This window comes from Stigmatopora argus, chromosome 22, assembly GCF_051989625.1.
Source record: "Stigmatopora argus isolate UIUO_Sarg chromosome 22, RoL_Sarg_1.0, whole genome shotgun sequence".
Taxonomy (NCBI): domain Eukaryota; kingdom Metazoa; phylum Chordata; class Actinopteri; order Syngnathiformes; family Syngnathidae; genus Stigmatopora; species Stigmatopora argus.
Genome location: NC_135408.1, coordinates 9,206,137 through 9,231,450, shown reverse-complemented (window position 1 = coordinate 9,231,450; position 25,314 = coordinate 9,206,137). Strand labels below are relative to the sequence as shown.

Sequence of the window (25,314 nt, the reverse complement as noted above, 5' to 3'; positions counted from 1 at the left end):
AAGGAGGAAGCCAAAGTGAGTTAGTCAGCAAGACAGATGGTTTATTTCAGGTCTGAGTGGAACATTTGTCCAAGACGGATATGGAGAATGGCCAGTGGTGTCATAAGTGATTGATACTAAATTTCAATTTCACTATAGACGTCTAAATCATGTCCCCTATCTCCAATTAAAATTCATTTAGCCTCTCCTGTTAAATGGATACATCTGAATTCAGCTCAGCAAGCCTTCTTTGCAGAGGATGAAAAAAGAAATATGACTGAGTATTGTTAATTCAAGGTTGTAAAAAGTTATTATTGTACTGTTTCAAGCTACACCACTGGCCATGGCAGAGAAAAGGATGGGGTCATGCAACATGCTCGGACGTCTATTGCTGTCAATGGCAGACAATGAATTAACACATAGAAACTTCACGATGTCGCTACAAAAACACTTTATACTAGTGTTGCACTGATACCATTTTTGGCTCTTGATACCGATTCCAATTGTGAGGTTTTGGATGATAACAATACCATATTTAAATAATAATAATAGCGGATTACTGCATTTTAGTGCCGTATCGGTACCGGTGCTATTTTCAGTATTGGTGGAAGACAAATTATCATCATGCAAGGACTGAGAAGGCTGCATCCCCAACCGACCAAGCCGCATCACAAATAACAAATAAATGAATAAAAAAAACATGTAAAAAAAAATAAATGCCATTTTAGGAGGCTTTGGTTGTCGAGCATCTTAATAGAATGAATCAGTAAGCAGCCACAGGCGTAAATGCTTATTGTTAAAATAAAAATGAATGTGCCAGCAGCAATATTTCATAATGCAAAGCAAATGCCTAACTAGTTTTCTTTTCATTTTATGTTGATAAATAAGATAGAAGAATCCCAGAAAAAGTGGAGAAACTTTTGCGGGCATTTAAATTTTGCATTGATGGCTAACATTGTCAAAAATGATCTATCAATATATTAAGAAATAAAGTAAAATACCTATTTATTTTTCTGTATAATAATGCATTTTCAAAGTCAGCATTCAGATTGACTTTTTATTTCCGCTTTTTCTAGTTAGCGCTAGTTCTATACGCTACAATTTGACAAGAGTTGAGCTTCAGGTTGTTTTTTTTAAACGAGGTAATAAAAAGAGAAGCTTTTCCCGGAGAAACGAAGTACAGTTTAGCCTTTGCGGTGAGGATGAGAGAATATTTTTCTTAAGTTGCCTTTGTCCAACTATCATAATCCTGCAATGCATTGTGGTGGGGAAGCAGCCCTGCTTCAATATTATTGCACACATCACAACAGCAACAACAACAGAGCCAAGGCCGACCGTGACCACTGGAGTAGAGCTTTTCGGGATTAACCGCACCCCACGAGAAAGAAGAAGGAAAAAAAAGAAAAAAAGAAAAGCTTTGGGCTTGACGGATATCCGCCGCCGATTGACCGCTCGCCGAGCGGCGTCTGCCCTTAATGATATGACCGGAGATTAGGAGAGTGGCATAGCGTGAAGCCTATCTGCAACTCTGAAAACATTCTGCCGTTATTTACTCAATAGTTTAGCGTTATCTGGCCTCCGAAAGATGGCGAGGTAGGAGCCGAAATGCTAATCAGCTTCTCCATGCTGCAGGTATCGCGGAAAGATCTCTCGCTTGGATTTTTAAATGGCAAGCCACTACGGTCAGCGCAATAGGAACCCCTGTGCAATTTGATTTTATCCTAAAAAAACATCAATAGCCATCCAGTATTCTATATGTCCAATTTAAAATCCGAAGGTATTACACTTTTACATGATTTGCTTTTTAAATATTGAAAGCTTTAGCGGGGACAACGGATAAATCATGCATTCTGAGCAGAACAGTTGAGTAAATACATGCTCCTGAGCACAATAGGAAGGAATAGAAATAGAAAATACCTGGCATGGTGGTGGGTTCTGTGGCTGTTCTGAAGGACAGGGTGCCGGGCTGGGATCGACCCTTGGAGTTGACTGCCACAATGCGAACCTCGTATTCCGTATTCCAGTCCAGTCCGTGCAGCACTACGTACTCGCTACTGTGTGGCATGCGGATCTCGGGTTTCCAGTCAGACACGTGTTTCTAGGAAAGAAGAAGTGGACTATTTGATTGATTTCAACCCAAAAAACAGGGAAAAAAAGGAAGAAGGCGTGATGGAATTTTGAAAAGACCACCTAAAAAAGTCACCCCGATGCATTTCCATTCATTGGGAAGACTGGCTAGAACTAGGAGAGGCCAATGAATATTTGCACCAATGGGGTGCTGGAGCCCATCCCAGCTAAGTACTGATAATGAAAAAATAGGATGTGACTCTTTATATTTTTATATTACTTATTTATGTTTTTTTTTTGCTGGGAAAACGCACTTTGTGGAGTAGCACCACCAATTTCGTTATACGCAGCTGTGTATGATGTCAATAAAGGCTTTTGATGGATTGATTGATGTAATATGAATATATAATTAATTTAGCTCATATTTGTGCACTGTGGTGAAAGCTTTAAATCTCATTATACTTGTATAATGGCAATAAACACATTCATTCAATCAGTCACATGTTTGTTAATAATGTGGCATACATGACTGAAGTTGTAATAACCAAATCAAATAACCAAAAATAGTCATATATACGTATAAAGGTTCCACAAATAACACAGGACAGGCTAAAGAGAAAGAGCATGCAAATTGGAAATAGGCGTGGCAAGACTGGAATACTCACAGCCTTGTATCGGACCAGGTAGTGCTTAATGGGGGATCCGCCATCATCCTGTTTGATCCAGTTGACCTTGAGAGCGTTGCCCTGGTTTTGAACCATGGCCTCCAATTTTGGCGCACTGGGTTCCCCTACGAAGAATAAATGAATAAGCATTTAAGAGCGAGGTTACTGAAATTCTGTTTTTAGGAAAACTCTTCAGCAGAATAAAACCTTTTAAAAAATTATATCTACATATATATAAGGTACTTTTAAAAGTTGGACTTTGAGGGCATGCCGAGGGCCCTCATTAAGGGGCGCATCCTGTACGTAATGACCACCGGGACGCCGGATAACGAGCACCCAGGCGCAGAACGGACATGAGGCTCCATTAATGTTCGCTTTGTTGTTTGTTGACAGTCTACGATGGGAGACGCTCATTAATTATGAATCGATGTATGGGCTGCACGATGTCGGTTTTGCTTCAAACATCCTATATGGCCACGCTTAACCTCCTATCTAATTAATATTTTAAAGTTGGCCTCTGGCATTTCATAAACAGACAATAGAAAATGGTTAAGAAGTTCAATATTGATGTTAGTGATTGACTGTGCATTCCAGTAAGCAGGACAAGTAAGAGTTAAAAAAAGGCAAGCGCTTAATAAGGGGTGCAGGCGGGCAGCGTTTTTGTACACCAGCTACGTTGCGGTCATCTCGCTTTGTTGTTGTTTTTCTCCGCGGCTCAAACGGAAGAGTTATGGTGAGAGGAAAAGTAGTCGAAGAAGAAAAGAAAATCCAGCATGCAGGCTCTGATCTAAGCCCATTTTACAAAACTCAATTGGGGAAAGACTTGCACTTGTTTAGACGTGGTGATGGACAAGACGTGATCAAGATGAAACATGCACGAACAAAACTTCCTGTGAGTATCATCACAACAGAATAAAAGAAGAAGTAGTAAAAAGACAAGGGAGGAGGCAACATTTGGCGTGCAGCATTAATGACATTGGGCGTCCGTGTAGAACATGGAGAGATGATAAAGAGGATGTCAGGAAATAGTAGAAGTAACTAGGGACGTCCCTTATCCAATCACGTAACCGGAAATCCCCCTAACTGCATTTTAGGAAGACATAAAACACAGTTAAACTAAATATGACATAACTTAAGCTTAACTCATTGGCTGCCATTGCTGAAAAGAGCCAAACTATTCTTTAAAATTGGGATAATTGCACACATTTGATTTAAAACTATTTCTAAAATAGTAAGAAATATAATTTATTATCTTCTGACAAAGCAAAGTAAAACAAACAAACAAACAAACAAACAAACAAACAAACAAACAAGGTCACATTGTCTATCTAAAACATTTCCACCCAAGACAAATGTCCATACAGTGATAATTGCACTTTCACAAGAATGTGCATCGGCATTAATCTTTAACGTTAGTCGACAAATAGAGCCATTTAGGTTTGAATTGTAGCCGCGCTAATGGGTTATGGCGGAAGTCACTGGCTCAATAATGGATGCCGCGTTCGAAACGACCGACTTGGAAAAATGGCGTCGTCTTGGGTAATGCGCTGCCTAACTTTCATTCGTCGACAAATGATAAGCAAAAGTTACCTTCTGTTGGCCGGCGATGTCGACATCATCAGCACCATGCAAGAGCCACATGTCAAAGTCACATGATGGGCAACCGCATGATTGGTCGAAGGGGTATGTGTGAGGAGGCGGGGTGGGGCGGGGCGGGGCGGGGCGGGGCAGGAAGAGGGATGGGAAGGGTACAAAGAGGAAAGTTTTGGAAATGATGAGAATGTGAACGTAATAAACATAAAAAAAGAAACAAAAAGAACAATGTAATGAGCACACAAAAAAGAAAATGTCAACAGAAATAATTAAAGTGAGAGTTTCAAATGTTACTTAGGACAATGTGATGAAAGGTTTTAAGATGGCGTCAATTACTCAATCATGGGGTCCAATTTGTGCATTATTCTCTAAGAAGCGCGCAAAAGAGTCAAAGCCTCAAAGGTAATTAGAAAAACCTGTCCCAAATTTATATTATCCATTATTTTTTCTTTTTATTCGAGTTCTACTTCTACCGTACCTGACATGAACAGAAAAAACTATTTGTCCTTGATTCTTGGCAAAAAAACAACACACTGGAAGTTTAGTTTATGCAAGTTAGTCCATAAAGTGTGACAATGGGCTTTGATTGTTACATATATTCCATTTTTTCTATCTCTATTCCCCCAAACCTTTTTTTTCAGTTCAGCTGCATTCTCTGAATAAACAACATAATAGAAAGAACCATCAGAGGAGTACACCAAAATCCCATGTAGCACCCAATGAACATTCCCTCCCAGCTCAAAGGGATTTGACATCTATTGCAGTCAATGGTATCCAATAAGAAACGGTGCTACTGATGGGGAAAGCTGCAGGTCCCCCTGTACTACTTTTTGTTTTCTTTGGCAAGGTAACACTGAAAATGCGAAATCAATCAAGTATGACCATACCACAGATTGATTTGTTTGAATTCACATTTTTGTTAACAGACAATATGCTAGAATCTGCAACATCCGGACTATAAGTCGCACTTTTTTCCAATTTTAGAGGGGCCTGCGACTTTTTTTTTTTTTTCACTGTGACCACCAAAAACTTATGTTATAATTTTTAGGCTACAGTTATGCCAAAAAAAAAACCCACAACTCAATATATTGCATAATTTAACTGCTGTTCCCCATTTTTACCAAGATATTAACATATATTGTATGTTAATGGCTTTTAATAAATAAAAAAGCGACTTATATTCCGGTGCGACGTATATATTTTTCCCTCTAATTGTGCATTCTTAGGCTAGTACGAGTTAGAGCCCGAAATATGCGGTCGATACACTGTTACGATCAACCAATCTCACACAAAACTCGATAATTTCAGTGCAATTATTATGCAGTAGATTCTACTGAATGTATGTAGTAGTACTATAGAAAAGCACACTAACAGCAAGCCATGACAACCAACACACTGCAACAGTTGGTGGCATACTCACTACGCGCCATACTGGTGGTGACGATAATGGGAGGAGCTTGTGATGAAGCTGAAAGACGGTAGGGACATATTGATTGCCTCATGCATTTTTGCTATAGAGAATGACTTCAAAAGACTTCTACGTTTAACGCTTAAGAGCGTTGTAAAGATTGTCAGGATTGGGTCTCTTTAAATGTAATCCTTACGGGGGGATTTAAATGCAAACACATCACAGCCTTTAACATTTCGACCAGTAAGTACCTCATTGATTTCCTTATGATAATACACCTCGGTTCCGAGTTGCGGCGACCTCATTTAAAGAGCTCGCTCGACACTAATGAGCTGAATTTGCAATTTACTGGCCGACAGGGAAAGATGCTAAGGAGGGAAGCTGAATAGAGTGGCAGAAAGCAAAGCTCCAGGGTTTTGAGGGCCAAAGTAAAGACGGGCGAGTACGTACGGATGGGTCCAGTCTTGAATTTGATGGCCGCGCTGGTCTCGCTTTCGCCTTTGCCGTTGATGGCCGATATCTTGACCTCGTACATGGTGTCGGGGTTTAGGCCGGCGATGTTAACGCTGCTCATGTCTGTCGGAGGAAAAAAATAACTGAGTAAATATTCGGCATGATTAAAAAAAAATCATGTTTTTATGTTGTTCAGAAAGTGGAGACGAATTTTCCATAAATTTCAATAATTATTGACCCTTTTGGGGTGGGGTTAAACGCCCAATGCATTTTGACTAGGAAGACCTCCCAGTAAAAATGCATCACAATTTGGGTCATGTGGGCCACCATTTTACTATAACAAATGTTTTCATAACTATTTTTACAAAAAAAAAAAAAAATGAAAAAATGTCAATGAAATCTATCGTATCCATTAAACACCCTGGTTTCAAAATATTACTGTAATTTGAAGTCCATTGATTTGTTTGGCAACATTTTTGTTTTTTACGAAGCAATTGGACGATAACCAATATAATCAGCTTTTTTTAGACTGTTTTTATTGCTTGAAAAATAAAAGTCAAAATGCCTACCACATGAACTTAAAGCTTGTTTAATTTGACGCTGTTTGTTTGCCCGGGGGAACGCGCACCAACAGTTATATGATCAAATATCCATTATTTACACAGAGGCGGTTAGCATCAATCTGCAGCGCAATAAATAGAGCCTTTCTTCAAATATTCAATTAAGTTGGCCTTTAGGCATAAAAAAAAAATCTTAGCCACATAAATAAACGGAATGCACAAATCTGAGGCTATGCAATGCGAGAGCTTTCTTAGAATAGTCAACAAATTCAGTACTGATAAACACCATTAAACTCAGTGGCTGCCATTGACGGTGATATCTATTTGTAGTGGGAGGGTTGGCCACCATCCCTCCCAGTTCAAATGGATTGGACTTGGAGAGATGAACTCATTTAAATTAACAACAGAAGGGTGTAAAAGTCACATGATTGGACGTCGATCACCGAGATTGATATTTTTAGAATTGATTAGGTGGCTTTTCCATGAGACTCCATTTGAATGTATTGTGTTACATGTGGCAGTACTTCTTTTAAACATGTGATGGCAGTCCTGCTTTGTATTATTAGAGTGGCATTTGATCACTAAGTGTAAAATACAGTTTTGAGTCAAATAAAGTTAGCAAAGTGTTGTGCTTCCTTTTTTTTGCCAGTTGTTTAGAAATGAATAACAAGCAGTGCAAATGGAGTGTCATTTCTTTCATCACCGGATTGGATCAAATATTCATAATAAAGGAGTTTTGTATATTTGAACAAAGCTACTGAGAAATGACAACTGGTCGAGTAGTGATAGTAGATAATTGCATATATGGAGTGAGGCAATAAAAGGGAAACATGTAATTTGATGAAACATTATTTATGGATGTAAAAGCCAGGACTTGGCTTTTGAATGGTCTCATTTTACGTCTGTTTTTGGTCAGCCATTTATTCGCTCGCGGTCGGTTTTATGATGTCATTACTGTTAAGCACCAACTAGGGCATTATTGATTTAATTAAAGGGGACTGTTGGGTATTTTTCCACCATACTGAGTACCATTTTTGTTATTTACAATGGGTGTGTACAGCAAAATGCTAAGTGAGTCCCTCAAAGTGCTTTTTTTTGTTTTTTGGTGCATTGGTTTACATGACAGGTGGCTCTCGGGCAATGAGATGACAGCAGCCGGCGAGCAAAGCCGCTGACAGATACGCCCCATGCGGCAAACAGGACAGGAAACATCCAGATACGGCTGCGCCACTGCGTCTCGGCGGGACCGGGCTATTATCTGGGGCCCGAGAAGACTGTCAACTCAGCCTTGCTCCCCCCGACCAGACGTTGGCCGCATGCGGCACTGTCATGTTTGGATTAGCTCCTGGTGATAGCTCCAGTCTTATCTGCCCCTCCTTCTACCATGTCAAAAAATCTTTTTTTGGCGGGGGGCGGGAAAAGTTGACAAAGGGAAGTCTAGGGTCTTCTTTCCCGGTTATGAGGGACCAAAATGGAGAAAATCCAGTCAACGGATTTACTGTATTCAAATTGTACTACTGCCAATCAAAAACTGAGACAGCGTTGCTGAATCTTTAAAAGATGGGATGCTTTTTTTATATATGCACATCCTTATCTGTACCCATAACTGAGTGGGTCCCCTTAAATTTAAAAGGCCGTATTACCGAACGAGAGAAAACACATTATTCGCCACCCCCGAATATTGTAAGAAAAAAGTGAATCTTTTAGGCAACCCAGTTTCTGCATATAGTTTTTGGTAGGCAAAACATGGCTATGACGGTTCTATACGGCGGCTCCACATAGGATTTGATTGTCTTGCCTTCTGTGGCGTCGTACTCCTTTCCATTCCAGCTCTTGCCGTCCGTACGCCATTGTACCCGATACTTGATGATGGGCACTCCTCCAAAAGAATCAGGTTCGTCAAATTCCACCACAGCCGAGCTGGAGAAAGGCTCCGTCCGTCGGATCTCTGGTGGTGACGGAACCTCTGCAATGCACGAAGAACAGGTCAGAGGTCAGAAAAGGAATTTCGTGACATCCCAAGAATGAATGGAACCATTATTATTAAACCTGCAGTGTCTGTTTGGTAGTTTAGATACCCATGATTTGGATCCTTTAAAAAAATCTAAAGCAGCCTATAAAGAGTGTAATTCGTTGATTATGTTACCACGGTTAATCCAACCTCAGCGTGTTCGGTTAAGGTCTGTTGGAGGAAACATTTTCAAGGTAGAGTGATCCAATCTATTGTAGAAGACATCCAAGAGGGAATTCTGATTTCCATTGCAGTGTGACATTTCATTTTGTACAAGCTGTCCTTTAGAATCTTGTATTTTATTGGTAAAATGCAATTGTCATTGGACTGGGTATCATCCCTCCTTTCATACTCAATATTACTTCTCATATGTTTGGCTTTAAACCAATAGCCTCAATAAAACTGCCATTTTCATATGACATAATCCAATGTCAAAATCAATACCATTAAAACACAAGCTATGTTTAATTTATACCTTGCACACAATCAATTCAGATTTATGGACTTTAAGAACAGGACGTCAAATCCTCCTTAAAATGACATTTAGCTGATGAAAAAACTCAAACCTGCTTGGATGAGAAGAAACTCCTTGGACTCGGTACCCAAGGCGTTGGTTGCCGTGCAGTTGTAGCTTCCGAAGTCACTCTGAGATTCGGGCGAGACCTGAACAAACCATAAAGGACTAAGAATCTGCCATATAATGACAGAAACATGAACGTTTTTACCTCCAGGTAGCTGATGCCCGGCGTGCTGTAGATCTTCACCCCCGTGGTGTTTGCGGAAGGTAAATGGAGGCCGTCTCGAAACCACTTAACGGAAGCCCCGGGATGGGCTTCCACCTCGCAGCTGATATTAGCTGGGTTCCCCTCCCACGTGTACACCGTCACCACTCCCAGAATCTTTGGGGCGTCTGCAATGTCATGGCACATGGACAGGATTAGAACCTGCAGCAGCCTTGAAAATAAACAAATTATTTGCTCAAGTGCAAAATAATGCTCATTATGCAATGCTGAAGGAAGACAAGTGTGGATGTTTTCATCCGGCTCCCTTTTAGGAGTGCAGTGTAACAACTAGACAAGTCAGACATGCCAGTTAAGGGTGAGCTTCCATTAACCTGTTTGGCAAAGGGCTTGACGTGCAAGTCATGTGGCAAGTTCAAGTTTAAATAAAGGCCAACAGGTTGGAGCTTTCGGCTAGATGGAAAAAGAAACGCTCTGTTGATCTCAATGAGATGTTGTGAGTTTTATTGATTTGTCTGCCAACAGGCGCAAAAATATATATGGATGGGGGAGGGAAAACAAAAAGCAGAAAAGTTGCCTGGATCCTGTCAAAGTCGATTTCGCGATAGCTCATCATCAGATTTGGGATTGATGATGTGTCAAGGTTAAAGAATCTCGGTCCTTGAACTCAGTCGGCCATGATATTTGAGGTCGTCGACCCTTGGGTCTGGTTCTAAGGCGCTCTCATTGATAATGACCAAAAATCGTTCTTCGGCCCAGCCATTGAAAGCAGTGAAAGAAAGATTTGATTGCATACCTGTCAACTTATGTTTTTTACGTATTTTATACATTTCAAATTGTGTACGCTGTATAACAACATTTGTACGGGATTTTTTTAAAGTACGTTTTATGTAAAACTGATCTCGTTTCACCTGTCCGCCTTTTCACTGCATAAATATAGCACGTCAAAGAGCGGTCCATTTTGGAGAAAATTTTAGACTTTTATGTGCGCCCTATGTGAGTAAATATTTGCTGTGTTTCATTTGTACATTCGATTTTTATCGCTTAATATGGCGAATTGCAATTATTAATAAGGGGAGCAATTGGCCGACGTTGATAGGTATGTGATTGGTTGCTTTGAAATGACACAGTAAATTAAAACCCTTTAGTGGTAGAATTAGCATCAAAAAGTTTGGGATTGTCACATAATCCTAGATCATTTTAAGAAAATTGATGCTAATTTAATGCTAGAAAAGAACCTAGTATTGATTGATTCCTTCAGACTAGATTACCAATGTTTGTGATTCAAGAGTGGCAATCATTTTGATACAGTGGATGCTCATCTTTACAGAATAGAAAATGCGGGTGTCAGGAGGACTTACAGCGAACCTCCAGGTAAAGAGGTTGGTTGTCCTGACCGATAGAGTTGCTGGCCGTGCACAGGTACTGTCCGGCATAGGTGAAGTCGACATTTTTCAAGAGGAGAGACGACACTCGAGCGTGGCTGCGAACAACAATGTTTCTGTCGTGGCTCTGTGAGAGTGAAGAGACAAAGGAAATGGGTTATGAAGGCCACATCCTAGCTTCACTTACAGTATCGTGATTCCATGCATGATAGGCACGTTCCTAGGGAGAAAGAAACGTGGGGAGTTAGAGGTGACATCAGTTAGAAAGAATGAGTGAACAAGATGTTATGAATGGGTGAACGAGGTGCATTTCAAAACCTTCAGACATTGCCCACGTATTCGTAGCTCTATCCAAGATATGCAACTTCATTACACGCTTGATGTTAAACAATAATCTCATAATTATTATTATTTTTTTTTACAAGCTTCCTGACTTCAATGAACTAAGTGATTAAACCCCAAGTTTTAGAATAAATCTATACGGAAAACCCAACTCTCCAACAATTTCCATTCGTGTGAGCAAAATAAAAGCATTTACAGGCGGTACACGTGCTTTTAAGAAATTAGTATTCTCTTGTAAAAAAAAAAAAAAAAAAAAAAAACACATGCCAAACGTCATCGCCATTGACGCCCAAGGCCAAATCGCTTCGTAAGAACTAACATTCAGCGTGACGAGGAAAATCGGCAGCAAAAAAACATTTGTACGCTTCCGATTACTCAACAAGCATGAGCATTAATTTGGACGCCGTGTCCGTCTTGCAAAATTAAGACTATCCATATGCGTTAATGAAGAAACGGGGCTTGTTGCCGTTTGTAATTGTGGCGCGTGACCGTTTTCACGCTACCGAGCTGTAGTAGATCACACGTATTATATACATGCTCAATGAATATTAATAGAAAGGCATTAAAACGGAAATGAGATGTATTTATTAATATGTGCTGTTAGTGAGAGTTGTCACCCAGAGGGACGAGAGCTGTTCAAATGTTTTTATCAGCCGCTACCATGGTGCTTCTTCATTATTCATAGTTCTATTTTTCAACCTCCACTATTTCCAGTGAATGGCTGCTAGCTAAGATATTAACTCGTTGGTTGCCGTTGACTACGACTGACATCCGTTCTTGGACTTTGGCAGCTAATGAACTCTGTTCATTGGCTCGTCTATTTCGTACGTCTACTGCAAGGGTGTCAGACTCGGGTTGGTTCGTGGGCCGCTTTATCGTCAACTTGATTTCACGTGGGCCGGACCATTTAATATTTAGGTTTTTTTTTTTTAAAAATGGATCAAAAGAACTGGATTAAAAACCCTGAATATTCAGTTTCTTTATAGATCTAAACAATGTCTATTTTAGCTTTTTTTATTATATATTTTTAGATTTTAGAAAATGATTTTTGGACTAAAAACAGAAAAAATGGATAAAAATTACAATTATTGATTTAAAAGGGGAAAATCAGGAAATGTAATATACATCTATACACTTCATTTTAATTTGATGCTAAAACAGAAAGTCGGCACTCATGATTTACTTTCCCGGGCCACACAAAATGATGCAGCGGGCCGGATTTGGCCCCCGGGCCGCCACTTTGACACATGTGGTCTACTGGTAGCAAAAATTGAATTAATTTGTGTTGAAAGCGTGACGCGTGTTTAGTCAAAACTGAATTAGGAGCCGTAGGAACGTGCTCACTAATCCACAATCTCGATGAGTGTTGCCGTCATTAAGCAGTGATTTGGACAGGTAGCGATTAGTGTCAGGCCTCTTTTAATAAGTTATGGCTGGCTCCTTTTATCTGGAATGCCACTGGCTTGACGAGGCTGTCGGAAACTTAACGACAATGCGCGCTGACGGCGGTTGATTGATGATCTCACGGACTCGTTCAGCCAGGGAGAAACGCTATCAGCGCCCTAGCTAAAGATCGGCTGAGATCGATGCCGATGTAATCGATGAGAGCACATGAATCAATAGGTGATTTTCTGTGGCGGTACAAATAACGATCCAACAGGGTTCTGTTCTCCTAATTACTGCGGGATAGTCATTTCGGGATGGTTCTCAGCGGGGAAAGATTGAAAACAGGGGGATAAAGTACAGAATTTGAATTGTGGATTCAGCGCCCTTTTAACCTGTAGAGATAAGAACGCAGTGAGAATGATGCGTACTCTAAAAGTCAAGACATTTTTTTTTTCCCGTCAACAGGAAGGACATGTCTTGATATCATAATCTACTTGTTGAGCGAGTGGACCAAAAATTGGGAACTAGGACCACTATCAAACACTAAAGACTAACTACTGTCTTTGCAAAAGCTTCTCATGAAAGTTCTTCCTCAAAAATTCCTAGCAAGTGAATTGACCGCCAAATTTATGTTCACTTCTTATGTGTCTATTGTAAGAAATAAAATAAAAAATCAATTAATAGACTTTCCTGCTAAACCAGGTGTGTCTCTTAAGCGAGTGTCCGATCATAGCACACGTCACATTTCAGTGGGTGTGATGCCAGTTGCAGCCCAACTCAGAATCCGATTGGTTATCACAACTCTCTATCAATTTAATGTGCCCGCAAAACTAATTCTGCAAGCTTCTGACAGATTTCATACAATCTGGCAAGGCCTCGCTGCCCCTGGGGGTCCGTAATATGCATGCCCATGACAAGCACCCTCTCGCAAAAGAACTCGAGAAGTTTGTATATTAACACAAGTAGTGGTTTAGCTTGGCGTCCATTGCATCTCAATGTTATTTATCATCTTTCATGTAATATTGATTGAGTTGATGGGTGTTTGGAATGAGCTCAAATCTGTGGTAAATCATCACTTCTGTAAACAAAAGGTATCCGGGAGAAGATATAATTTTCATATAACTCTGAGTTATAAATCCCCAAGGCTTTATTGTAGCCATTAAAATTTAATCACTCTGCTGCAAAATGACAGTTCTCACTGACTCAAATGTTTGCTCACCCATAGACAAAAGGCTCATTTATGCTTATATATATATATTTAAAATAATTTCAGCTTCAGCTTTGCAAAAACAATTGACAAAAAAGTGGGAGGTCTACTTTGAACAAAGAACTAAACAGATGGAATTAAAAGTGGCACGTGACTAATGTGGAGACAGTTAGTGGTTTGGTAACAGCACACACGCTTAAAGTGGGTTGCAAACTCTTGAGAGAGGTGTGCTAGTGAATTTAATTTGGGGTCCGTGCAACTACGTCTTTTACCTCATACTGGTCGGGTCGCGTCCATGAAGCCTAGAGAGGACAAACAAACAAACAAAAAAAACAACAACACAGTGTGGCTTTTGTATTGGAGTCATACAGGGCGAGAACAGATGGAACCTGGTCATATGTACTGTACATAGGTACTCGGACGATTCGCTGGGCAGTACATGCCCTTGTTTTTCCTAAATGAATGTTATCTGTAACGGGCCGAAATGAATGTTATCTGTAATGGGCCGTATATGGCCCGCGGGCCGAGGTTGAAAAACGTGTACACACAGGATCCGGGGGCGGGGCGAGTGCGCGAATCCCGTTTCGGCGAAACGTCCGTTCGGCGAACTGTCAGCCGGCCAAACGTCCGGCGGCGAAACGTCTTTCGGCGAATCGTCCAATCACGTGTACATATATATTTTTAAATCATGGTCAAGCTTTTACACTTGTTGTACATGAACTCTTTCAGTGTCATTGATCCAATCAGCAACATTCTGCTGTGAATTTTTAGATTAATTTGTCACTACAAGACGTCCATTCCATTTGAACTTGGGGGGTTGGCAGTGAATGGACAAAAGCCCACCTGGTTGAAATGAAATGGAGGTCTAACTCCATCAATGGAAACCAATGAATTAACAAGCAACAGCCAATTAAGATAACTATAACATCACGAGTACAAATCTTTTTTTCCCCACAGTATTCTACAGAAAGTGTGTACAAAGGTGTACATGGCAAATAAAGGAGCTTGCAATCATTTTTTTGACAAAAACCTAATGTCCATTTCATCGTTATTGCTTTACGTGTGACTAGACATGCTCACACCAATTACGAATTCAGAAAAAGACATTCAGTTGTCCATCTATCTTGTACTCTGAAAGAAATGCAACTATCCGTCCTCTTTTGTGCACATATGACATTTAGAGTAATCAGCCAGTCTCACACACCATCTCCATTACCAACGAGGAGTCATTTTTTTGATAAATGGAGATGTAATTACACTATCTCATTCAACAGCTCTTCTTTTATTGAACGGTTATTCTAACTTTTTCCCTCATTTCTATAAAACCGAAATCCAACCGTGGTTCTACAATATTGTAAACAGGCATTTAATGATATCTTGCCCCTTTTCCTGACCTCTTTTTTTCTGAAAAAGCTGTCAAGTTTTACCAACGTACAAACCATTTTTTCCCTATGTGCATAGATTAGTACTCCAAAGCGAACCTAATAACAGCAATGATAAAAACGTCAATGATACATTTACGAATATCAGTTCCTAATGGGCGTAATTAAAGACTAATATGTTGTATAATTTAAGAGATGAAACAGCTGGGATATAATAAGATATATGTATGATTTTAACTGGCTTTATCCTTACCTGTTCACCTTCGGAGAACATCCTGTTTTGGAAGCTCCAGGAGATGGAGGGCGTGGGGTCACCCGAGGCCTCGCAGGTCAGGGTGACCTCTTCGTCGAACTCTGTCGCCGTCTCGTTGTTCAAGTAAGTAATCTTAGCTTGCACTAGTTGGGGAAGCAAAAGTCACACATTCAGCGATAGTCCTTTCAATGTGTGTGTTTCGTGATAATGAGCTCTTGGATGAATGTTCTGCGACGGGGTCCCGCTTTTTTGCCAGCTTTTTCAAATCAAATGAATACAGGAACCACGCTGAGGATATTAGCGCTAAAAGATAAACACTGTGTGCCTGAAGCCTTGCGAAGCCACTGAAGGGAAAACTACAGAATTCTGCCGCATTTACAAACAAAACAAAAGACCTCAGATGCCACTGACGGTGATAGACATCCAATCCATTTCAAAGACTGGACGTCTATCTTTCAATGTCAGTGAACGAGGCCAGCCATTAAGTTCAAATGGATTCCAATGGATTTTTTTCTTACCAAAAACGTTGAGACTGACTTCCTGGCTCATCTCACCCGCCTTGTTTTTCGCTAAACAGGTGTAATCTCCTTCATCCACTTTGACGACACCTTTAATAACCAGCTCGGAGCCGTCCTCATTCAGAGTGTACTTATCCCCTGATTCCAGAATAATGTTGTTGCTGCAGACCGGGAGAAAAACAAAAGAAAAGCGGTCACCTTGGCTTCGGCGAAAAACTATTTTTATTCTGGAATGTTTCATTTTGAGACGTCAGGAAAAGAATGTGAAATCAGGGCAACCCAACAATGCTTAAATCATGGCAATTTGACATAATAAGCATTCTATTCTACCCAATTGTTTCTTAATAAGTGTTGGTAGTGGCTTCTGAAAGCTTGGTATAAATCGAGTCGCCAATAGTATTTCCATGACATCAAACTATAAAATAGTTAAAATTTCAAGTCAATCTGAGAAACAACGATGGAATTAATTTTTATTTAATAAATAACGTCCTTCAGGCAACGTCTGAATGCATTCTTTCATCGAATTTAAATGAGGTCCTGATAAAGGGCTCATACAACTGCACACCAAAAAAGACAAATGTAAAATTTTCAGATGCATTTCGTCCACCCTTTTTAACATCAAACTTACTGGACCCATGTGACGGTGGGTTCGGGGAATCCGTCGGCGTCGCAGGCCAGGAGGCTGGAGAAATCCATGTCGGCGGTGGCGTTGACTTCCGTCTGCCTGGCACGGATGGTTGGGAGGACTAAAAAAACACAGAAGGGTCCCAAACTGACCAAAGGATTCACCGACGGTAGGAGCAGGATTTCTGAGGTTGGTCACGGGTAGGAAAAAGCTCACCGTTAACCACGACGTTGATCATTTTGAAATTGATTTCTCCGGTTTCCATGACGCGGGCCTCGCAGTTGTACGATCCCTCGTCGGTCTTTTTGATGCCGCGGATGAGCAGGTGGCCGTTCTCTATGATGTTGTAACGCACTGGAAGGGGAACAAAGAAAAGCAGCTCATCTAAATATCTAGAAAGGGCGACTTGTTTAGCTCTGAAATCAAGGACAAGTGCGTATATTTCTCGTCCGGACGAAAAACCACTCCGAAAATTGAAAGAAATGGCTACGAGCGATCGAGGTGTTAAATCCGGTGTTCTGTTAGATTTGCATACCCGTATGATTATATAGTGGTTAATTAAATGCTGCTCAAGGTGCTTTATAATGCATAGACTTGTTATTTTATAGATATAATTTTGGCATTCAATGAACTGCATTTCATAAAGTTGTTTCGCTTCCACTTATTCCGAATTAAAAAGCAGAAACATTGTCGTTAACTCGAATGGGCACAAATGATCCTCCTACAAATGACTCCAAATTTGCAGGTAATGTGGAGGTGGAGGGTTCTCATTTGATTAGAAGTAAATCAGACAAATGTGCTTCATTGTACTTTTATATTAGCCATTAGTTTCTAGTTTTTAGTCAGCAAAAATGAGCACATTTTAACCTTTGAGGGGAATAAAAGCCATTTGCTCTTTGTACGGCCAAATGCCGCCCAGACTGTGAAATTCCAACTTTAATTAAACCACCTTCTTCAAAGCAAAAGTAGGGAAGTTTAAATGATTCAAGAGTTGGCAGTTGAGCCTAAATTGAAATAGCTCAATTATGCTAGCTAATTGAAGAAGTGCTTTAAAGAGAGAGATGAGAAAGCTTTCGGCGCCACCGTGGAGCTTGGCAACCTCTTAGTGCCCATTTAAAACCACATCATCAAATGGACTGCATTAACTCCTTGTTTCCCATTGACAGAGCTCCACGACCTGATTTACGAAGGTTAAATAGACCATTCATTGATGTTCCACTCTGTTTATCCTCACAAGGGTCGTGGGGGTGCTAGAGCCTATCATGGATTGGTTGCCAGCCAAATGCAGGGCACAATAAGACAAACAATAATTGGAGCTCACACTCATAGGTGAGGACAATATAACATACAAGTAGCCTAGCATGCATATTTTTGGGGTGTGAGAGGAAACCGGAGTACCCGGAGAAAACCCACGCATACACACTTCCCACAAGAAGGTCCTCAGAACAGATAGCATGCAAACCAGCGGAAAAGTTTAGACATCCCTGCTGCGAGCTCAGACAGTGAAGGATTGCGAGATTTTCTGACGAAATCTAACCTCAGATCATCTTGTTTATTAACGTCATTTTCAACGAACATGTGTCTTGCTCCGACACCGGGCAGCTGCTTGATGACTCGCAGCGAGCACATTGCACCCCGATGTCAAAGCCTCGCGCCGTGACAGTAAATCGAATTGCGTGGGTTATCCTTATGCGCAGAGGCACTGCGGTTGTTTCTCTGAGATGCTCAACCTGCTTCCAGCTGAGTAGAACGTTCAGGAAATCAACAACTGTTGGGAACTTCTGTGAAGAACTTTCTAATTCTAGGCTGCTGTTGAAGCTTTTCTTGGTACCCCCCCCCTCTACCCTTTCATTTTCACCGCAGTGTTGTCGACTCCCAGATGCTTGAAATGCGATGGTATGAGACACAACCGCACCCTGGATTTTCCGGAATTTTGCTCTATTGTGGGAAATTGCCTTCAATATTAGAGTTTCCACTGAAACGGATCAAGCTGACTGCATTTAAGAATCCGCTCCGTTTTTCTGATAGCGACGACAGTAAAGTCTTTCATTGCTTTCGTATTTTCTGTTCTCGCTGACGTCGACGGGGAAACCCAAATTCCTTTTGTTTCTTTTTGACACCATTCTACTCGGTCTGCTGGGTTGAAAGGATCAAATATTCGCATTCATGCATTATCCAGGATGTTTTAGATTTGTTTCCGAGTGACGGGCTGACAATCTTGGGAGTGACAATTTTAACTGTACAACTAACAGTCAGGCAAGGCATTATTAATAACAGTATTGTTAAATTAATTAAATTTGACAGACATCCAAATCATTTGATCTGGCAGGATGGCAGCAACAGCGCTAGCGCCCTTAGTTCAAATGGATTAGAAGTCAGTAGTGATGAACTAATTTTAAATTAAGACAGAGGATTGTAAGGTCGCCATCATCAATAGCAATGTAATAGTTTTAAGATGTAGTGTGCCCAACTGGCCAACACATATAGGGATCTTGATTGGGAAGGTCTCACCATCCTTGTTCGCCTGGATCCTAACACCCTTATGCTTCCAGATGATGAAAGGCATCGGCGACCCGACCACGTCGCAGATAATGTCGGCGTCGTCGCCCTCGTTGAACTCCTGCAGGCTGGGAACGTTCTTGAAGGTGATCTTTTCTGAAAGAACAAGATAGGAAAGGACCAGATAAAATGGTTTCGGGGGGAAAATTCTCATGTTGATGCCCACTTACGGAAGATCTTGACCTGGACCGTAGCCTGCGCCTCCTTGTCGCCATTCTTCGCCACGCACTTGTAGATACCGGCGTTGTCCACGTCGGCATGGTAGATGGTGAGGGTGGAGGTGGTTTCGTCGTTGCGGGTCACTTGGATGTTGGGGTTGTTGGGCTGGATTTTTTCCCCATTGGGTGCGAACCAGTCGATGTCTTTGGCGTCTCCAACCACTGAAGAAGGAGATTTATATTGATGTTTATTTTTGGCTATTGCCAGGTTTTTTTCGTTGACAGTTCAGCCTGGGATCTAATTGCGCGAAGCCGGAATGACAAATAAATCCCGCCTGATGTGCTGCAAAGGCAGCGAGAAGGCTGCAAATGAGAGGTTTCGAACATTTTTCATAGACGGAATGCTTTTTCAGCGCTTTGGAAAACTTGCGTGAAAATCACTTTCCTTCCTGGAATGAAAGTGGGGGGTTTCAAGTATATTCCAAAGGGGCCAAGAGCAACAATTGAAGGGGAATGATACGATTTGCCACGTAAACAGCCCCAGCAGGACACTACCAGGAGAAAAGCCACGTGGCGTTGGAACGCAGCGTGTTCGGTTCAGGTGGGAAGTCTGGCGTAAAATGCCTGACTGGCAACCAGGCATTCGGAAACCAAAGACTTATGGGCGGCAGAAACGCGGATGACTGAGTATTTCAACAAAAATGCAGTTGTAAAAATATGAACTGGAAGCCCAACGTCTTAGCCATAGTTAGACGCAAAACCACATGGCCGGTTGACTGAGAAAATGTTTCATTTACCGCACACACACTTTTTTTTAATCCCCTGACAAACCTTCACCGCTGAATGACTGCGCTGTAGGTCATAATTGACCAACCTCACCCAAAATAAACAAATATCTTAAATTGTCCATGATGCTCAGTGATGTGAAGTGGATCTTTAAGTATCTGTACTTCAATATTTTATTTTGTCACTTTTAAAAAGTACTTATTTGTCACAAAAAGGGATTTTATTTTTTAAAAAGAGGGATAGCAGTATATTAGAGGAACCTAAACAAGGTAGAACCTTTTTTGTTGCACTCGTATCTCTACTTGTTCTGCTTAAACGGAGAGCGTGACTATTTTTGCAAACTGTTCAAACAAAGCATGCCCCCCTCTTTTGATTCAGGGTGATTGTTTGAAGGGATACGCAAAAGTTCAACAATCCCCCGTGACCACCGGCTGCTCGCTTACCTTCACAGAGGAAAAACTTGGACTCTCCCACGCTGATCTCCCTGTGAGTCGGAGTGACCTGCACCTGGATGGCAGCTGCGGGGTGAGAGAGGAGGGAAAAAAAATATGAAATTATAGGGTTTGTCAGTAAAAAATAATGAATGAAAAATGTGGATGAACGAATATGGAAACTATTGCAGTAGGAAACACACATGGCATGTTTTTATCATGACTAGTAGCAAAATGAAACAGATTAGAAATGTTCGACTCTGACTTTTTCCATTCTTATGGGTACTCCCTTTTGAATTTTGCTAATTAATTTAGCCTTGTTTTGAGAGGCAAGCTTGACTGACTACCATTAACATAGATAGACATTTAATTCATTGTAACTGGGAAGCTTGGCAGCAAATCCTTCCCAGTTTCTAATCGATTGGATGTCTGCTCGGGACAAGCACATTTAAATTCACCGCAGAGTGAAGAAAAGAGCCACATGGTTAATAAGACCCCACATTTTTATTCCTCTGAGAGACCATCTACATGCTGCTATTTTGGTAGGCAACGCCGTTTCTGAGGGAATTTGTAGCACACGCGCTGGGCCATTTTCCATTAGTCTGACCTGATTAGTGCTGCACGACGATTCTACCAGCTAAAATTACATTAAAAGTATGTATGTAAAATGTCTGTCGATAGAAACATACACACAGAATACTAAGGAGTTTGGTAATGGAAAGCCTCGTGAGGTGTTTTTCACTCGATTGATATGAAAAGTGTGAATCATGTAGTTTGTTTGGCCGGGTGTGACCGCAGCTACCAGACTGCAGCACGGATATAAACAAGTGGGCCGGGACCTTGCCGAGGAGGTGGTCTCGGTCCACTTGCAAACTCTATTGTGTTGCCCGCTTGCAAGGCCACGAACACCACCGTGACCCGAACAAATAGAAGAACCACTTTTTTTTTTAATCTCGGCGGCGCCTGAAGCCAGGCGAGCATTGAATTTTGGGATCTGGATGACAGCATCCCCTGTGCTAGAATGGCAAAATCAATAAGAAATGGGCAGACAAGAGACTGACCAAGCAATATTGCTCGTATATTCTATTCCCGTCGATGGCAGAAAAGGTTTATTAAGAAGCAAGACATTTTATTGTTTTGTTGCTGTGAAATTCAACTAGTTTGTCCATTGAAGATGTCACTGAGGGTGTAGTGGTTCATTTGCCAGCCTGAAGCGGGGGGCATGGGATCGATTGCCACTCAGTGGCGGTGTGATTGCCAGTTGTGTGTCTCCGTGTGTGCTGCCTGGCGACCGGTTTAGGTAAATCAGCCGGAATAGGCTCCGGCACCCCGCGACCCTGTCAAGGATAAGCATTGTTTCACATGAAGGAAAGAATGAATGTCCGTAGTAGATGTTCACTCCATTTGAACTGGGAAAGATGCTTTCATTTGCTTCCAAGCCTTGCAATTCAAATCAATTGCATGTCTATCTCTTCCACCATCAGATAATGATTTAAAATATGATTCACATCGATTACGGTTGAGTAAATATACACCTCTGACTAGTGAAGTACTTCAAACTGCAACTGTTTAGGCGCAAATTTGTTGAATAGGACGCAACTGGCATTTGACCGCTACATGTTTACTAAGTACTGTCGATTCTGCATTTTTTCCACTGGAGGTTAGCATAGGTTATCTTTAATTTCAAGTTATTCCATCTCAAAACTAGGAGGCCAACAGAGACTGACGCAAGCACCAGCTTGATCTCGGCGATGGCAAAGACACAAAAGGCGACGGGTGCTGCACTCGCCCAATCACTCATCACAAGCTTTTAACTGTTCATGAAACATGCACCTGCGACCTCGTGACAGCAGAGCCCCCGACCGCCAAGAAGAGCACAGCGAACCACTTGGAAGTATTTTTAGCATGCACTCCAAACATTGATTTTTAGCTCCGTGTCGATAAAAGGCGCTTGACACCAATCATTCCAGAACACTTTTTCTTTCAGCAGATGACTTGAAGTGTGTAAGTCAATAAATCCAAGAATTTCCTGTCTTTGAAAAAGGAATGTTTGTTGAGATTCGGGTGTTGTATTCCAGATTATTTAGGTTTAATATTTCCCACCATTCTGGGATACCTGCTTCTGTAAGAACTTATCAGGTAAATTCTCCTTAAAATATATCCAAAATGGATATTTTCCTACCGGACGCATGGATCTTTTTCATGCGTCCTGTTATGATTGACACGAGAAATGTGAAAATATATCAGTAAGTTTCTTGTTAAAGGAACCAACAAGTTTCTTCCAAAGTTTCCCACATGAATAGTGTCTCATAACTTATTGGCCGCCGGTTACGGCGCTAGACCACCAATTGAGTTTGGTCAGAATGTCAAAACCATAATTTGGAGATGACCTAACAGTTCGACTGCCTATTTTCAAGCACTCTTGTTGGCATCATGTCAAAAAGCTAAAAAAGTAAAACGCCTTAGCAGCTTTAGGCATTTAAATTGTGGAACTATGCTTGAAATATTCACACCATCTCCTTCACCGAGTTATTTTTGCTTCCACTTAATGTGGATAAAAACGCTAAGCCTTCGCGCTCAGTTTGCTTTTCCAGGTTGGAGGTAGATTCAAAGAAAACACCGTATCCATTTCATACCCTCTCGTAGATACCGTGAACCCCTTCCAACACAATCCCATTGAATACATCTACGCTGCTAAAGACAACAAAAACAAGAGCAAGGCAGTGTGAGAAGAATCGCTTTTCCCTTAGCCGTTTTCTCACTCCCCGTCCTGGAAATAGCCACTTGATCTTGGCTGAGTCTCGTACGCCAAACACGTGTGAGACTTTTTTGAAAGGCAAAAGATGATAGGCCTTGGTGCTTTGCCTCCCACAGGTATTGTGAACTCACTTCCTTCAACCTCACACGACCCCAGAAAAGTAAGACAACCTGCCGATTGACGTGATCAAATGTGCTTGCCGAGATAAAAACCGGGGATGGCGGACTTATGTTCATCCCTCTGCTGTAAATTTAAATAAGTTTGTCACTAGCAGACTTCGAATCCATTTGAATGGAGAAGATTGGCAGCAAATGTTGGATGTCTTTTACCGCCAATGGTTGCCAAAGAGTTCAAATGCGGTTTACATCAACTGCTTTAGAGTAAATATACGCCTCTGACTATATGAGTTAATCTAACTGTGGGTGTGTGAAGCAAACAGAAAACGGCCACAACAAGTCAACTGGCGCAAATTTAGGTTAGAAGCACTTTGATTGCTACTGTGGCTCAGGAGGGTTGGCGTATTTAATTCGGTTCTGGCATTGGGCGAAGACTGGCTCCAACACAAGGAGGCTGCAAGTCACCTAGCGGTGCTTAGCATGCAAGTGGTGAGAGAGAGAGCAAACACTCTCTGCGGGGCAGTGCAGACATTATTGTGAATGCGCCAGACTGAGACGCTTGCACTCCGTTCACGTACGCTTAGAACACAACTGCCAGTGGATGTAAAGCTGGAGAAAAATGTTTTTTTTTTCTGTCCCGGGGTTGTTTTTGAACTCTGTCTTTGTTGTTTCCTTCAGCGGTACTACCAAAATCAACTTCTACACGACCTGATTAAAAAGTATGTGCGCCAATTGCATAACCAAAGAACCATTTACCAACAGACCACCCACGCTGGCTATTTACTGTTTTTTTATTTTCAAAATATGGAAAAAGACGGAATACTTGCCATTATTGCATCGCCAGCCATTGACAACTATTTCCAATTCATTTAAACATTTTCATGTTTCAGTGCCACTGAATTCAATGGGTGACCTATAAAAGTGTGTGTGTGTGTGTGTGTGTGTGTGAAGTTGTGTTGGGGCGGGATCAGTGCGACCCTGAACAATATCTATTCATGAATCCCTCTGGGATTCTCCTTAATGAAAACATTCACCTCGCATGCTCCTTAATGAAGGGGATGAAAGTAAAACTTGAAGTAAAGGTGGCTTGCACTCAACCCCAGAGATGAGAAGAGGATTGGCGGTCGTTACATGAGTATTTTCGTCTCTTCTGTCCTAATCATTCAAGCATTGTGTCAGGGTCTGGTGTTCAAATGACATAAACCCTCAACTGCAATCGCTGATTCGAAGGGTTTAATGTGTTTTGAAACAAAAAATGGGGGAACGGACAGTTAAGAAACAATTATGAAAGGACAGATAAGCTGACTGACTTCTTGCAAAATGAACATCCAACAACGTACTTACGAGATACCAAAAAACAAGAGACCAATTTGAAAATGAAAATAACCAACCAGCTACAATACGGACTGATCAAAAACTCACAATTTTACCAAGTCAGGTTTAAAAAAAATGCACAAAACAAGTCAGAGAAGACCAAATAAATTCAATACAAATGTTTTTCCCCCATTAATATAAAATAAGCCAAAATTCCGAAAGAAACAACAGTAAATGTTCAGAATTTGGTCAAGAACTGTAGTTTTAGAGACTTAACTAGCACATCCTACATTTGCAACCTTGACCTTGAAAGCATAATAATGAGGGCTCAATTTAAAAAAAAAATGCATTGGAAAAAAAATCTATTAAAATGCCACATTTGAGAAATAGTTGAAGGGCCCACTCTGATTTTTTTTGTCTATTTTTAAGATAACAGTATTTGAGGTAAAGCCTCCATTGCTGTTTGCTCGATTGGCCAATAGGCTAGATTTCAATAAAAGTTATGGTGGATGAACCCTCGGTGTTTTACAAAGTAGTCCTGGTATAATTGAAATTGGCGATCTTGAATATTGTCACATTCGGATTTTCTACGGGATTAAAATCAAAATGACACCAAGT

At 41.1% G+C, this 25,314-nt stretch overlaps 1 protein-coding gene across 2 annotated transcripts in view; it reads right to left on the bottom strand.

The window, feature by feature from the left end:
* Positions 1 to 25,314, bottom strand: part of ncam1a (neural cell adhesion molecule 1a) — a 113,356-nt gene that overhangs the window by 8,517 nt on the left and 79,525 nt on the right. The window contains exons 3-17 of one of the 2 annotated variants that reach the window (XM_077592033.1): positions 20,521 to 20,595; positions 19,304 to 19,513; positions 19,086 to 19,229; positions 16,791 to 16,928; positions 16,578 to 16,695; positions 15,950 to 16,110; positions 15,432 to 15,574; positions 14,069 to 14,098; positions 10,838 to 10,988; positions 9,462 to 9,646; positions 9,303 to 9,399; positions 8,524 to 8,691; positions 6,163 to 6,288; positions 2,712 to 2,836; positions 1,897 to 2,077 (exon numbers count right to left, since the gene is read on the bottom strand). In XM_077592033.1, the coding sequence (XP_077448159.1) occupies positions 1,897 to 2,077; positions 2,712 to 2,836; positions 6,163 to 6,288; positions 8,524 to 8,691; positions 9,303 to 9,399; positions 9,462 to 9,646; positions 10,838 to 10,988; positions 14,069 to 14,098; positions 15,432 to 15,574; positions 15,950 to 16,110; positions 16,578 to 16,695; positions 16,791 to 16,928; positions 19,086 to 19,229; positions 19,304 to 19,513; positions 20,521 to 20,595 (2,052 nt within the window). The remainder of the gene's footprint in view (positions 1 to 1,896; positions 2,078 to 2,711; positions 2,837 to 6,162; positions 6,289 to 8,523; positions 8,692 to 9,302; positions 9,400 to 9,461; positions 9,647 to 10,837; positions 10,989 to 14,068; positions 14,099 to 15,431; positions 15,575 to 15,949; positions 16,111 to 16,577; positions 16,696 to 16,790; positions 16,929 to 19,085; positions 19,230 to 19,303; positions 19,514 to 20,520; positions 20,596 to 25,314) is intronic. The other variant, XM_077592032.1, reaches the window with a different exon arrangement.